Source organism: Telmatherina bonti (genome assembly GCF_933228915.1).
Source record: "Telmatherina bonti genome assembly, chromosome: 9".
Classification (NCBI taxonomy): Eukaryota; Metazoa; Chordata; class Actinopteri; order Atheriniformes; family Telmatherinidae; genus Telmatherina; species Telmatherina bonti.
The window spans coordinates 10,695,822-10,711,569 of record NC_136627.1 but is presented as its reverse complement, the minus strand read 5'-3'; the positions used below and the strand labels follow the sequence as shown (position 1 = coordinate 10,711,569).

At 41.8% G+C, this 15,748-nt stretch overlaps 1 protein-coding gene across 1 annotated transcript in view; it reads left to right on the top strand.

Annotated features, from left to right (window-relative positions):
• Window positions 1-15,513, top strand: part of LOC306760935 (calsyntenin-2-like) — a gene marked incomplete at both ends in the record, with an annotated part of 361,417 nt that extends 345,904 nt beyond the window's left edge. Inside the window, 5 exons of the mRNA XM_079246988.1 lie at window positions 7,849-8,016; window positions 8,103-8,248; window positions 8,383-8,506; window positions 12,360-12,544; window positions 15,298-15,513. Of these exons, the coding sequence (XP_079103114.1) occupies window positions 7,849-8,016; window positions 8,103-8,248; window positions 8,383-8,506; window positions 12,360-12,544; window positions 15,298-15,513 (839 nt within the window). The remainder of the gene's footprint in view (window positions 1-7,848; window positions 8,017-8,102; window positions 8,249-8,382; window positions 8,507-12,359; window positions 12,545-15,297) is intronic.
• Between the last annotated feature and the right edge of the window lie 235 nt (window positions 15,514-15,748).

Below are 15,748 nucleotides of genomic sequence, written 5' to 3'. Positions count from 1 at the left end.
CACCCTGCATATAAAGCATGCTAGGATGAAAGTACAAAGTAGTGAAGAAGAAACTTGGAAGGCAAGCATGGCTGAGAAAATGCAGGAAGGATTTCCCGACCCGGCTCGGTTTATTTGCCTGCTCCTGCTAAACAGCCGAGAAAGAGAAAATCATTGGTGGAAAAAGCTGAGAACTAGAAAAGCACTTGGAAATCACAAACCTCCACCACGGCCTTTAAAAACTTCCTGGATCCAAACGATCCAAACCAAAATTAACTCTTTTCTTCCTTTTCACATTTCCAACAACGCCTAAAAATTTCATTTTAATCCGTCCATAACTGTTTGAGTTATCTTGAACCCAAACAGTTAAAAAGATAAACGCCAGCAAAAACATAACATCCTTGGCGGAGGTAAGAAAAAAGAATTGGATCACAAAATGAGAACCAAAACCAGAGAGGGAGGAGCCAGAACAGGGTGCTACTTTCACATCTTGCTAGCTCCCCAACCCCAACATTACCTCCCCCAGCTTCAAAGCTACTACTACTAATCATGATATGGTCATGTGTTGTGTTGAGAACTGTCTTCAAAAGCGTCCGTGAGAACAAAATGACGTCATTTTCTTCTCAGAGCCTCGAGAACAAGAAAAAAGTTCTCACTTCTCGTGGCGAATGGAACAAGCTTTACACTCTTATGGAGTATTGTGTGACGTCATCGGCAGGATCTGGTACCTGCAAGGTGGCCCGTTAGCTCTGCTTTTGGGCAATTAAACAACAGAAAACCAGTAAAGGATCAGCTCCTCATAATTGCTTAGATTCATCTGGAATTCAGAGAACCCTCCAGATCCGAAGCAGGCATCTGCCTCTAAGTGGATTCATGGCTGATATCATGTCAGAACAGGAGAAGAAAAGAAAATTTAATTTAAAATGTACTTATTTGTGTTCTGATCGTCCGATATGAAGCATTTTTATGGACCATTTTAGACTTCAGTCTTTGAGAACCTTCCTGCTTTTAAAAACAGCAATGATGAAATTGTTAACAAGCGAGAAAGGTGCATGGTTCACCTGTGTAGTTATCTGCTCCTACAGCAAACAGCACAAGTCTGACTCTACCTCACAAAGTTGGGGATTCAGTATGCACCTGCCTGCAGGTAGAAATCTGTCTTCACTAAATATTTTACTTAGTGTTTTTCATATTCATGGCTCGTTCACTCATTCATGAGGTCCCAAAGCATATGCACACATCACCTGCCTTGCAAAAGCAACCTTCTGAGAAAGCTAAACAGTTCATCACACCTCATGAGACTGGAAACACGCAGCAGCATTTCATCTGGTGCAGATGTACGGTGTGAAAGCAAAGTGCAGGAATGAAAACTTGTGCTCTCAATGTTGCATTGAAAAACTCTGGAAGCAGAGCTGCTTAAGCTGTTTATTTCTCAGTTCATTTAGACTCACATGCAGCACTAAATGGATTATTCTTTTCCTTTCCTGACACAACAGAACAAGGTTAAAATGGTCCAAAGTAAGAGAACATTTAGCTTCCAGCGTTATTTACACTAAACAGAATATCTAGCCGTACATGTGAAGCATTAAGTAAAGTTTTGTGTTCATCTAACACAGAAAAAGCTGCAAAATATTTTTCCTCCACCTGCAGCCTCTATAACATCAGCGGGGATAAAAACTAACCATAGTTGTGCTCTTTTAAAACACATGTATCTGCCCTAGTTGAAAAGAATCCACGCTTCTTATTGATGTCCACAATCCGTTTATTTTCTTCTCTGCAGATTCATGGAACGCCATGAAAACTGGAAATAACACAGTTTTAACAACAACATCATGTCAGCCTTCAAAGTATAAATAAAATGAAACAGTCTTTACGGTGTACGCCACGTAAAACCAGTGGTAGATAGTTTGATGAATGTAAATGTCCTTTTTTCTTCACATGATGTCTCTTTCTTTTTGTCCGACTCCCGTTGTCACTTCCGGGTCATGTGACTCAAGTAACCTTAACAACCCAACAGATTTTACCAAGTAAATTTAAAACTTATGGCAGTAACCTCATGAGGCAGAATACGAGTATGTGATTATAAACATATAAAAAATACTGTTTCAAAGGAAACTACTGTTTCCATGTTGCCATGGAAACACATAAACAATCACACAAGCGTCAGCTACAACCATACACTGTATATAAAGAGATGGACGGAGCCTCCGTGACATCACCCATATGTTTCTGGATAGCTGAACTAAAGCTCGGTGGACAGTTCCTACCGTCGCCATCTTGGCAGCGTCATGTGTGTCGTCTCGCCTGAAAAATACAAATATGGGAAAGAGGTGGAGCTGAGAGGGGAGCCGTGGATGATTGACATTGAGCGACCTCTGAGCTTTCTGTAGCTAAGAGCTAACCGAGCTAACCTGGAGATAACAGGAGCTAACCAGCTAACGGAGGTAAGCGGGCTAAAGCTAAGTCATGTTGTTAACCGGCCAAAAACCGCGGTTGTTCTACGTTCTTCTGGCTTGAAGCCAGAGATTGGTACCTGTCAATCAAAAGGACACACCTAAATTTGCCAAATTTCGAGATTAAATTCCTTTAAAATGACGAGTTAGAAAAAAAGTCACTCCCCCACAGTTGTCATGAAGGTAAACCTGACCTATAAACCTAAAATGGATTTTTGAACCAGGCTGTAAACATGTTTATTTATGCTGTGAAGTTGGTCTTTTTAACATGGGAGTCTATGGGGATTTGCTCTGTTTTGCAGCCCCTAGTGGATGAAGGGGAACTGCAGTTTTATGCACTTCCGCATAGACTTCACTTTTAACCGCCGGGGGTTGCCGCTTGGCTACAACACACATGTGGGTTTGATAGTAATTCAAGCTTATAAGTTACGTAACAAACAGTCAACTAGGAAACAAGACTGGATTTGTTTTCTGGATTTCTGTTCAGTTTCAGTTCTGTTTATTTAGTGAAAACTATCAGTCGGACACTTTAACGACACATTATGTAACTTTGCCGAGGACACGACAGCAAAGAATACAAAAGCTTTTCTTTAGCGTAAATATATTCATCATAGTGGTTACCATGGATATGAGGAAATGCCGCCGTGTTTTAATGGCCAGCAGCTCATGGTGCATTCAGCTCAATGAGCATGATTACAAAAAGAGGGATTCCTAATCTGGATAGATTCCACTGCAAATAAGCTTCAATGCTCTTTGTAATATAGATTTTATCTCATAAACTGATTATATTAATTTAAAAAAAAAACCCAAAGAGCAGGATTTAGTACTTGGAAGTACTTTAAATCTTTAACAGTAAATCCTTTTTATATAATCCGAATCTGATAAAGCACATTTGTATTGCTGCAGTCAGACTTTAAAAGTTCTACTCTGCACTAAATGGTTGGAGTGTATCTCAGAACTAAACTAGTACCCCCCCTCTGGCTGTCACACCCCTCACAAACCTTTGATGACAGGAGCTTCTTATCAGCAGCAGTTCCTGCACCGTTAGCAAGAGCTCTTTTTGTCACGATGTGTTGAGTCATTTTCCTCCAGTCCAGTACTTTCTTCTCCACACAGATCTGCAGGTATTAGCTCCTCAACACTTACCATACCCTCTCCTCCTTTTCTCCTATGCAATCAGAAGAACTCCTCCTGCTGAGTAAGGTCTGAACCTACCAGAAGCCTGATCCCTCGCTCGCTCTGCCGTCACCGGTGGCAAAATGAAAACCATTAAAAGTCCCAGCAGCTGTAGTCTCATCCAGCAATCTGACCACAGAAGCAAGAACCGCCCCGGCTCGGCCACGAGACCCGCCGCTGGCTGTCAATTAGGAGCAGATAAGCAGAGCGAGAGGGAGGTTTTAGTATAACGCGCTGCACGGAGGAAGAGGAGCAGGAAGCGGCGTAGCTTTCAGGAGTCAGAGAAGCGCTTTCAGCTTGTGAAATAGAGACCACAGCTGGGAGGGAGAGATTAGCTGGAAACTAAAGAAAGACACAGAAATGGAAAGAAAGGGAGAAAGGGAGAGATGGAGAGAGTTTGTGGGGGAGGTGGGGGAGAGGTTGTTACAATGAACTTTCATAATGGAGCCCATTTAGTTGTTTCTTGGGGCTTAAAGGATTCCAGATAAATTGCACGTTTCTTTTGCAGAGCATGCAATAAGTTTTTTGGGATCCTGCTAATCACTCCTTTGCCCCGTTCCCTGCTTTGTCTCACTTTCATCCGTTTGTCTTTCCCCTGAGCCGACTCAGCACTGCCTCTACTCGGCCGCCGTACCGTATCTTCTCAAGGCTTATTCCGCTGCCTTTACTCCAAGCCAAGGTCATTACATCTCCCTTCAATTCATCACCTCTAATGCTCAACATTCTGACCAGTCTGCTTTATTGGTCATCGTCTCTTCGCTTCAGAGGTTTTTCGTTCCTCCCAGCTGTGCCACCCTCCCAGACTCTCTTCATCTCCGAATTTTCCTTTGTGGTTGAACCCGGAGCACCAGACAGACTCTGTGCAACTACTCAGCGTGTGGTTTATGTTTCTCCCAAAGAACCAAAACAGCATTTACCACCAACCATGATGACACAGATGCCAGACTGAAAGATTTCGTGTAATAAGAATATTATTTTTCAGAAAAATATAGGAATTTTACTCTTAAATGTCTGAACCATGAAAAGCTGGCAAGACTTATTTTCTTTTTTTTACAAGTTTTTTTTTTTTGCCTTTCAACTAAATGTAACAAAGAAAATAAACAGCATGTGATATGTCAAAATATATAGTGCAATCTTCTGGTATCTAATAGGGGGCAGAAGACCAGTATCAGATTGTGTTTTTACCATAAAGAGATGCCAAATGTCTCTGAAACCGTTAGTATCACATATGTCACGTTGGGCTTTGGGTTAAGGAAAAGGTAATAACATTTGCTGAACTGACCTGCGTTTGGACAATTCACGTGTTTTTTAATGGTTTTACTGTTTCACCAGTTTGATCTTCTGCATGCCGTCATTCTGAAACTGAACCATTTTTACATGTCATGGTAAATATGAGCTTACCTTGGATTTGATAACTGCAACACATCTGATAAAAGTTCGGACTAGAAACAGAAAAGGCCGGAAAAGTAGCAGGCGTCAATCAAAAACAGCTGGAGGCGTTTTTGACAGCGAAGTAGGTTAACCGGTAATGAGTCATGAGCATAAGGGGGGAATATAAGGAGCCTTTTCAGAGAAGCAGAGCTGAAAATATGTAAAAGATGGAGAGAGGTTCAAGCTGCTTCTAAAAATTTAGACAACTTCAGAAAAACGTTCCTGAGTGTAAAATTGGGAAGACGTCGAAGGGCCCATCATCTACAGCAGCGGTGGGTGACTCCAGTCCTAGGGTTCAGAGGGTTCAAGGGTTTTCCTGCTGCACCACGCCTGACACACGTCTGGTGCAGAGCTTGACATTAAACTGAGTCAGGCGTGTTGCAGCAGGCAAATTCCTAACTCTTACAAGACTGCGACCCTTGAGGACCAGAGTTGCTCACCCCTGATCTACAGTATATAACAATATGAAAAGCTTCAGATGATCAAAAGGAATCTCTGTATGCAGGAGCCGCTGCATAGAAAACAGGCATCATTCTCCACCAGAAGTCCCTCATTAGGTTAGAAACAGATGTAGATTTTAAAATGAGCTCCTATTTTATGTGAAATAGAAAAGCCTCTAAGTTTATCTAATGGCTGAATTCTATCTTCTGCACGTCATCCAGCCCTGCAGAAGCCTGGTAACCAGGCATTCATTTGACTCAGGTGTGGAAAAGAGTTGCATCTAAAAGCTACAAGATGGTTGATCTGGAGGACGGAACTGGAGCCCTCCTGAACTATATGCAGCCTGCACACAAACATCGCCACTTATGAGATTTGCAAATCATTGCATTCTGCTTTTATTCACATTTATCACAACACTGCAACTTTCCTGGAAATGCGGTTGTAACTGAGCCAAGTCCCGGTCACTAAACTGAGGTTAGAAACTTTACAGTAAGCTAAACATTCCACTGGCTGGAGGAAAATCACACATTTATCTGTGACACAAGGTGAAATAAAGCTTCACAGTGACTGTAAACAATTCTGAATGCTGTGTTACAGTCAGTCAGCTATAAACAGAAAGAGTCTGCACGTGTTCAGCTAGCATGTAAGCAATGTTCACATGCTTATTCGTCCAACAGAGCAACATTAGCATTAGGCAGAAGTGTTTAGCAGCGTTTACAAAGCAGCTGGTATCATTATCACTCTGTAAGCTGTCAGAAAGGTAACAGCATGGACAACTTTTTAGCTGCTCAGCTGAAACAACAAGCTAATGAAGGCTAAAGAAGTTGTGAACACCTCCTAAAGATGAGCCTTTCCGCTCCTAAGTTATAGCAACAGCATCACCCAATAACTGCATAAAAACAAACTCAGTATTTCCCCTTTTACACAAAACCTCTTCCCCAGTTTCTCTGGTAGCCCCTTTTCAAATAAACACACCAAATTTCTGACTCAGCCCACTGGGAAGCTGTTAAATGGGCATAGCAGGTCCCCTCCCTTGGGAACCCACAGCGAGGGAGAAGACTGGGAAGGAGTGAAAAGTGGAAGTTAGGGTTCGGCAGACTGTCAGAGAGCCGTCAGCTCCCACCCAGAGCTGCTGTGATGAGAGCAGTCTGAAGAAATGTGCAACCACAGAAGCTCATGTTGCTGCCTGTGTTCAGGGAGTTGATGGGTAATTGGACTCCAGGAGAAGGAGAGGACACTGTTGTTCAAACTATGACTCCTCAAAGTATGTGGCATTTCCGTCTAGACGTTTCAGCAATGCTACCAGACTGGTGGCCATAAGTCAACGTTCGTTTGGAGTGCTCAAAGGAAACTTTATTGTTAGTTTGGTTCATTAATAAGTAGCTGCGAAACTCATTTTTTGAAAAATCAACTACAGGTTTTGTCGTCATTAATCTCAATTAATCGTATTGTAATCGCATGACAATAGTTTTCCCCAGACTGCACCATTTTTTTTCTTAAAATGTATTTTAGTGGATAACTGAATCCAATAATAGACACAGACATTAATATTGTAAACTCGAGTTCCAGAAATGTCATTTGTTTGTATCACAAACTCTGATGTGTTCATTTTTTGTAATTAATCAGTTATAATTAAAGTCCCACCCCTTGTTATGACATGAAAAAAACAAAGGAATGCACGCTGAATAACCACAAAGCAACTCCAGAAAACTTCCCTCTAAAAGCGCAGCAGCTCATGACGAGGTAACATCCTCTACCAGAAGCAACAGCTTCATCCTTCCTGTTGTTGAACAAAATTACATCACTTGGTTCTCGTGAACATAACTGGGAACATCTTGCAGCAGGTTCTCGAGGCACCAGCCTAGCAGCAACTTTCATCTCATGGGGATCTGTGAAGTGTTACGTCATTGTTCGGACATTTGAGGTGGGCGTGGTTAACGCAGGCGAGTGTGAAATAGGAAGTTGTTGCTTCTGCATTTTTGCTGATGCAAAATTGTTTTACAGCTGTTTGATGTGGTGAGAAAGTATAAAGATGTGTAGAACACGTGTACAGCCCCACCCATCCAGAGTTTCTAGTTAAGCATGAAATAACTGGGTACGTTGTTCATCATGCGTAAAAACACACACATCAGTCACATCTTTGCGCATCTTTGGCCTGTTGCAGCTGAAGCTTTTTGTGACTAAAACAAACTTTATTTTAAAGCAGGTGCAATGTTCTTGTTCCTTGTGCAGAATGCAACAGACTTAAACTGTAAGCAGAAAACTGCAGTAAATATGAGGTTTCGGTGCCAGAATGTTCTTTTATCCACAAACCAAAATAAACTGAAAATGGCAGCAATATCTATTTATGTGCTTCTATGTTCAGCAGGTCAGCCTGGAGTGATGGAGGAGATCATTCATAACTTGGACTACTGCGACATCCTGGTGTTGGGGGAGGAGCTAAACCCAGAACAAGAATCTCTCCAACTGCAGCGAAGCTCTTTGCTCGGCAAACACCTGGACGCCACCAACTCCACCTCCGGCATGTCCATATACGGTAGGATGACCACACCAGACCTTCTTCTTCGCTGGTTTCCATGAACCCACAACGTTCCCCTCATCCTCTGCTGTTCCCCTTCTCAGGTGTGGACTCCATGGCCAACTATGAGCAGGTGATCCGAATGGTACGCTACTACAATTGGCAGGCTGGCCAGCTAACGGAGAGGAGGTTTCGTCTGACCTGCTCAGAGCTCAACGGACGCTACACCAGCAACGAATTCAACCTTGAGGTCAGTCAGCCAAAAGTTAGATGACCCAAAGAGTAGCAGAGTTGCCAAACAGCTGAGCTGTCAAGATAGTTGCCATTTTCTTCTCCTTCACGATGGAAAAGAAGTGCGACTGAATTTGTTCCCCTCTGATCCAGGTGAGCGTCTTGCACAGTTCAGAAGCCGGTGTGCACATCAATCACGTCATAGCACCACCTCAGTACATGCAGGTGGTCCACCATCCATCCATGATCAACGACTTGTATCCCAGCCATGTTTCAGGTAGGAAAACACACATTTGGATGGTTTACTATTTTACTGAATATAAGAGGGAAAAAAGAAGTTTTCTAAACTGATCTGGTAACATTTTGGTCCTTATTTCCACTTGTGTCTTCATCTATACCAAGCAGCAACCCCCGGCGGTTAAAAGTGAAGTCTATGCGGAAGTGCATAAAACTGCAGTTCCCCCTTCATCCACTAGGGGCTGCAAAACAGAGCAACTCCCCATAGACTCCCTTGTTAAAAAGACCAACTTCACAGCAGAAATAAACATGTTTACAGCCTGGTTCAAAAATCCATTTTAGGTTTAATAGATCAGGTTTACCTTCATGACAACTGTGAAGGGAGTGAATTTTTTTCTAACTCGTCCGTTTAAAAGTAATTTAATCTCGAAGTTCGTCATATTTATGGGCGTGTCCTTTTGATTGACAGGTACCAATCTCCCACTTCATGTCAGAAGAACATAGAACAACCGCGGTTTTTAGCCGGGTAACAACGTGATTTAGCTGTAGCCCGCTTACCTCCGTTAGCTGGTTAGCTCCTGTTATCTCCAGGTTAGCTTGGTTAGCTCTTAGCTACAGAAAGCTCGTAGTTTGTTTGATGTCAATCATCCACCATGACACTCACATCCCCCCTCTCAGCTCCACCTCTTTGCCCATATTTGTATTTTCCGGGTGAGACAACACACATGACCCTGCCATGATGGCGATGGTAGGAACCGCCCACCGAGCTTCAATTCAGCTCTTCAGAAACCTATGGGTGACATCACAGAGGCTACGTACTTTTTTTTATATGCAGTCTATGATCAATACACTGCAAATAAAACTGAGATGCCACCGGTCTATTTCTCAGAGCAACACTAAATTTCTCTGTAACAGAAAGGAAAAATCAACCACAAATAGTCTTTGTATGAAAGTTTATTATATTGTTCTTTCAGTCATTCATAGTTTTTATGGAGAATTAATACGATTAAAATGTCAAAATTGACTTAAAAGCAGTCTGATAGAAACTCCCACAGGAAATCCACTCTGCTGAAGGCTGAAATGTTGAAAATCAGTAATTCTGTGGAAAAGAAGAAAAAAAACTTGCCAGCGATTGATTCCTGGGTAAACGGGGCAAGATTTAAAAGAAAAGTCTAAGTTTGTTAATCACACTGCTGCTTTTCCTTTATGAACAAGGAGAATGTCTTAAGGAGGAGAGGCATCGGTTCTAATCTATCACATGAGACTTAATTATTCATCAGACTTTATTGGATCCTACTTAGGGTCCTGGTGAGTTCGGTGGCCAGTGCTGTTAGTAGCACAGAGAGTCGGAGGGAATGTGTCTGAGAAGGAGGTCTCAGACACATTCATGAAAATGAACAGTGATGCTGCGGTCTGCCTCAGTGGTTTTAATCTGATTAATTAAAATTATGCAACTTTAAATCATTTCCTTTTCACACTCTCGTTTTGTTTCCTGAAGTTCCTCAGCACCTGCTGCTTCGGTCTCCTGATCAGTTTTTCCCCAACATCAGCCTTTAATGCTGCTGGTGAGAGAAATCACAAAAAAACCAAAGCAGTTTCTCTTTGCCATGAAAATATAATGAGCTCAAAGGCGTTAATTAGCAACGTAGAGACAGAGGCAAAGTGTAGAGCTATGAAGATCACATGAACAATAACATGTAAATTAGACAGAGGAGGATTTTTAATCAGGAAAAATGGTCTGAAAAATTTGAAATAATAACAATTATAAATATCACAAACATAATCTGTGTTTCAGCCTTGTAGATCCCTAACTTTCTGGCTGATTTTCAGTTTGCTTGGCGGCTCAGAATAAACAGCAGGTCCCAGATTTATTGTCGGTGCATTTTAGAAGAAAGACGCAGCAACATGATCCCAGAGTTTCTGAGCAACAAGCTCTTTCTGAACAGCGATTGTTTAAACGTACAGCAAGTCCGGTTGTGTTTTATGTGTCTCACTTGTTTCTAAGTTTTAATAAGATGTAATGTGACATCGCCACATTTCTTTAAAAGATTTGTTGTCAGTTTTTTCTTTTTTTTTGTAACTGCAGATATTAAGACATCTTTTGTTGAACATGTTTTATTTACTCCTCTGTTATGTACAAACCAACCAATGAAGCAGTTCTATTAAAATGGTAATACCTATATATGGTACATATGGTGCAGGTGGGAGTAACTGAGATGTCAGAAATGGATGATTTTTGTCACTTCATATGTCACTTTCATGTGCTTTAACTTTCCAAGAAGGTCAGAAAGCTTGGCTGACCATTAAAATTGTGACAGAGGATCTTTAGCAGGAAAATGAGAACAATGCCAGAAAGTAGTTGTGTTTCTGACTGTTCTAGTCGAGAAGGAAAGAAGTCACATAAACAGGAAGTAAGTTTCCATCAGTATCTCATTAAGAACCAACCAGACCAACAGATACACATTTGGTCTCAGAAACACATCAGGCCACCACCCTGTACGCCGGATGGCTGGTCTGCCCCTCTGTATGCTTCCGACCTCCAGCTGTTTTAGGGTTAGCCAGATGTTCTATAAGTGGAACACAACGAATTAATATTTTCTTCAGGCCAAATCAAAGGAACAAAAACATATTTTTAGTCTGATGATGTCAGAATAAAGCAGAGGCTACGTACAGAAGAGAGTGATAGGTCTCCGACACCCCCTGGGGCATGTTTGACAACTCTACAAAAGAGGATCTTTAAAATCCATTGGAAGACGGCTTTTGGAAGATCTGTACCCCTGTTTCACAGCATCGCAATTATTTTTCCTGGCAATGTGGGCTGGTTTAGCCGGGATAATTGCAGTTAAAGATGTTTTAGAGGCTTCTTGGTGCCACTAAACGTGAAAGCGTGGAGTTGTGGCCACAGCTGACCGCAGCAACACCAGTCAGCAGGACTGGTTCTACCAGGTGCGCTGTGGTGCGTTTCCAAAGCGTCCCATAGGACTTGCTGCTTTCCGCTTTTCTAAAATACGAGTCATTTCTATTTTTGCTGCTTTAAACCTCGTCAATCTGGAGCGGATCAGATTGTTAAGGCAGGAAATCAGCTGATAAAAACCAAAGTGGATCCAGTGGATTTTACCAGTAAGACTACATGTCCGCTTTGGATGCATTTTAGTCTGAAACAGCAACATTTCTTCATTACCAGTAGCACCAAACTGTTAGGTGAAAGACAGTTTCACTTCATAAATGACAGCGTGGAAAATGCGCATTTATCTTGGAGGAGGAAAGCTGCGCGGTTTTGCAAGCTGTTCACACCACACATCTCTGCTATGAAGAAATAAAGCAGCTTATGAGACACGGTCGAACTGTTCCTGCTCATTTAGTTGTTGGTTTATTATTCACTTTAAAGTCTTTTTAGAAAGCATTTTAAGTTGGTCTACACCAACTATGGCACGATGACGCAATGTGAACCGCGACACAGACGCTCCGCTCTGAAACTCTGCAGGTGGAATAGGCTCAGCGCAGCCACTCCGCAGAAGCCACTTCCACAACGCTTTTGCGTTCCGTGGATCCCCGGAGTTAGGCAGGTCACAATAACCTTTGGCATTTTCTAATTATTTTCTTTTTTCCAGGTTCTGTAAATCCACCAGAATTTAAGAAATAATCTGCGTTCAAAGGAAAATACAAAACAACTAAAGAAGTTACTGAGATCTGTGGTCAGAACTTTAGCAGGAAGTAGGCAGGATTACAGAAATAGGCCTGCACAGTGCTCTGAGTACTGTTGCTATGGAAACAATTTACTTATATCCTAACACAACACACAGACAACTCTACGGGATGTATGCAATGAAATGAAAATACTTTGTCATTGCTGTTTTGCTTTTAAACACAATCATCTCTCTTCCTGTTGTCAGGCGTGCCGAGCGCTGCCACCGTGGTGATCGTTATGTGCATCGCAGCCCTGGTGGTGGTTGTGGTGCTGGGCATTTACCACATCCACGTGACCCACCAGCAGGAGGTGAAGCTGACGGAGACAGCTAAAGAGGCAGATGTGGCCTGGGATGACTCGGCTCTGACAATCACCATCAACCCGATGGAGGTAGGAGGAAGTGAAGGTGGAAGGATGCTGTCAGGGAGGAGATCAAAATGAGACTTACACAAATCCTCTGTGAAGCTGGTATTAATCACAGGATAAATCTACAGCTATGCTGGACCATATGTGGATGTTTTTGGGTTGTTTTTTTTTTTTTTTTTAAATCAGCATTTGTGTTCAAGAAGTTGCTGTTTGTCACTAGTTTCAGAAATTCCCATTTGAATGGGTTAACAAGGCCGATGGGAGCTGACTTAAATAATATATAAACATCAGAACCAAGCAAAACGTCTCCACAGGAGTCCCAGCAAACGCACAGAGCTGTGAATCAGTAAAGAAGGTCTCCTTTAAATTCCCTCTTTGACCATTGATCAGTCCTGTCAGAATGCAAACCATAATTTACTGCAGTTTGCAGCTTGTTGCTCTCATATTTCATTTAGTAAATACTTTTTTTTTTTCTGTGGGTGCATCTGACATTCCTGCAATAAAGTCACAAAATGCAGAAAACAAGTTTTTAATTTATGTAAATTTATTTACACACGTCAGGGCAGCAATTCTAAACTCCAGTCCTCGAAGGCCGCAGTCCAGGTTTTGCTGTTTCCCCGGTCCAACACACCTGACTGAAATAAAGGGTCATTGTGAAGAAAGTTGACAAGACGCCGCTTCATCCAGTTGATGCGGTTCAGGTGTGTTGAACCAGAGAAACAAGGAGAACCTGCCTGATTGCGGCGTTCGAGACCTCTGCATTAGGGCTTAATATCTATTTATAGCTCGATATCCTCGGTGGTCCTAAACACTGAAAAGAAGAAAGCAGGAGATTTGCATGTCATTATGCAGAAGAGCGTGGAAGCAGATAATTAAACTGGTGGATAAACTGGTGTTTTTATCAGAGCCAAACTGGGCAGCTCCAAAGGTTCAGCTGAACACAAACATGCAGAAATCTTATTAGAAAACACACCTTGAGAATTAACCAAAGAAATGTTTTCTATGCAGACATGCAGTGTTGGTGTCCACCACCCCCTTACATTCTCCTCAGCTGGCTTCCCCACTGTGAACTGTATTGTTGTGAAGCATGCAAGCATGCTGCAACAGCATGGCTGCACTTCTCTGCTCTCCTCCGCTTTGTCTCAGACACCAAATGCTGAGGCTTAGTGTGAGCAGAGCGATTTCTGCTCCCACCAGCACTGACCTGAGATTGCTGCCTTACAGTGGTGATAATAAAATTTGCATTCGACCACCCTGATTCTGATTGGCAGCTGCTCAAATGTATTAACATGGAGGAAAAACTTCCTGCTTTCTTGCTTTGGTCACTATTTATATTATTAAGTTTTATCATTTGTAACATTCTTTATCATTACCTGTCTTTAAGTCTTGTTGCTCTGGATTGACGTGTGTTTTATGTTTGCTTTTGGTTTGTAAATACTTTTGGCTTCTTTATGCTTTTAATAAAATGCTGATTTAATCAGGATGACTAAATATAGTCATTAGATATAAATGTGTAATTTCTGAATTAATGAAAGAAGGTGACAGTAAGTGTTACCGCTGTACAAAGTTAGCATTATGTGGCTAAAATCTGTTCGGCTCAGATATGGCCCTCATCTGGAGTTTTATTTGGCCCGGTTTTGGCCTCTACTTTCTTACTTTACTGACTTTAGTCCAGTTAAGTATAACTCCCTAAACTCAGCCATATTGCCCACAAGAAACTGCTGTCATTTGCATCCTGGTGGGCTCCTCATGTTTGGACTACTTCTGGTTCAGCCTATAGTAACCAGAGCTGTAACTGGCCAATGACAGAACAACTGACTATATCATTAACTCTACAGATAAATGATATAATGTATGATACAAAGATACATAGAGACATTTTGCATCATTTTATGGTAAAACTTTCTTCAAAATCCTGTTGAACACAACCTGCTACTTGTTTTCTGCCCCCTAATCAATGCCAGAAAGCAGAAAATCACACTGTAATAATGGTGGTGGGGAGGATAAATATTCTGCCCAAAAATATTATTTTTAGATTGAGTGTTTATGTGTGTGACCAACAACATGGAATATATGGAAACAAATATGGAACAAAGTGCGTCCCGTATTGGTTCAATCCGGGACCAACGTTTGTTTGTCAATTACGAGACGATTCCACATTTTACGGGACGGATGGCAACGCTGTTGTTTAGTACGACAATGGCAGTAGTAAACAAAACTGTTCTTGAGCATCTACAAGTGATTTTTAATGTAATATGTCACAAATGCCTGAAGTCTGCAAACACATTTTCCACTATTACTTCCTGTCGGTACACTTACACGACAGCTGCCGTATGTGTGCCTACATTTTTTCTACGGTGTCTCTGAAAGGACAAACAACTCTGTTGGGGATGAGAACTTTTAGAGCTTTAAAACTGCTGTAAAAGTTTGTTTGGTAAGTGCTAGAGCATCTTTTGGGACTGGTAACAACTTAAAAAGACCATAGAAGAAGACAGTGCACAGGATTGTAATGGGTAACGTTTAGAGCAAACATTGATACATGAGGCCACTGAACCTGCATGGAAACGCGTCTATTTCACACAATAATTATAATACCTCTTACCAATGATCATGTAAGACATTGTGGTTTGTAAAATCTAATGATGAGCAAGCCCACCCTATCTTCTGTTTTTATCATGGCCCCCTTATTAAAAATGTCCTGCTGCCTCTCTGTATTCACCTAGATTTACACATATACCCCAAAGTTTCTGACATGCTGCAAATATCTTTCATCACAGAACCTGGAGGGGCCCCAGGCTGCAGAGGAGGAGGTGAGTGAGGAGGAGGAGGAGGAAGAGGAAGATGAAGAGGAAGAAGATGACGATGATGATGAGGATGACATCACCAGCGCTGAGTCAGATGACAGCGAGGAGGAAGTGGATGTCCAGCTGCCCAGAATGCAGCACTCAAGCAAGAAGGGTCAAAACTGGGACAAAACAACAATATCTTACTGAAACACACATTCACAATCCCTTCCTCTCTAACACACACACACACACACACACACACATACACACAAAAACACACACACTGATGATTGAAACAAAAAGAAGATAAAAAAAAAAAAGACTTTATGATGTTGAGTTCAGCCTGTAAAAATGAGGATTATCACCCCTAACTGGAATCACAAATATACACACTCCTACACACACATACAAGAAAATTCTGTAAAGTTAAATTTGTCTGAAG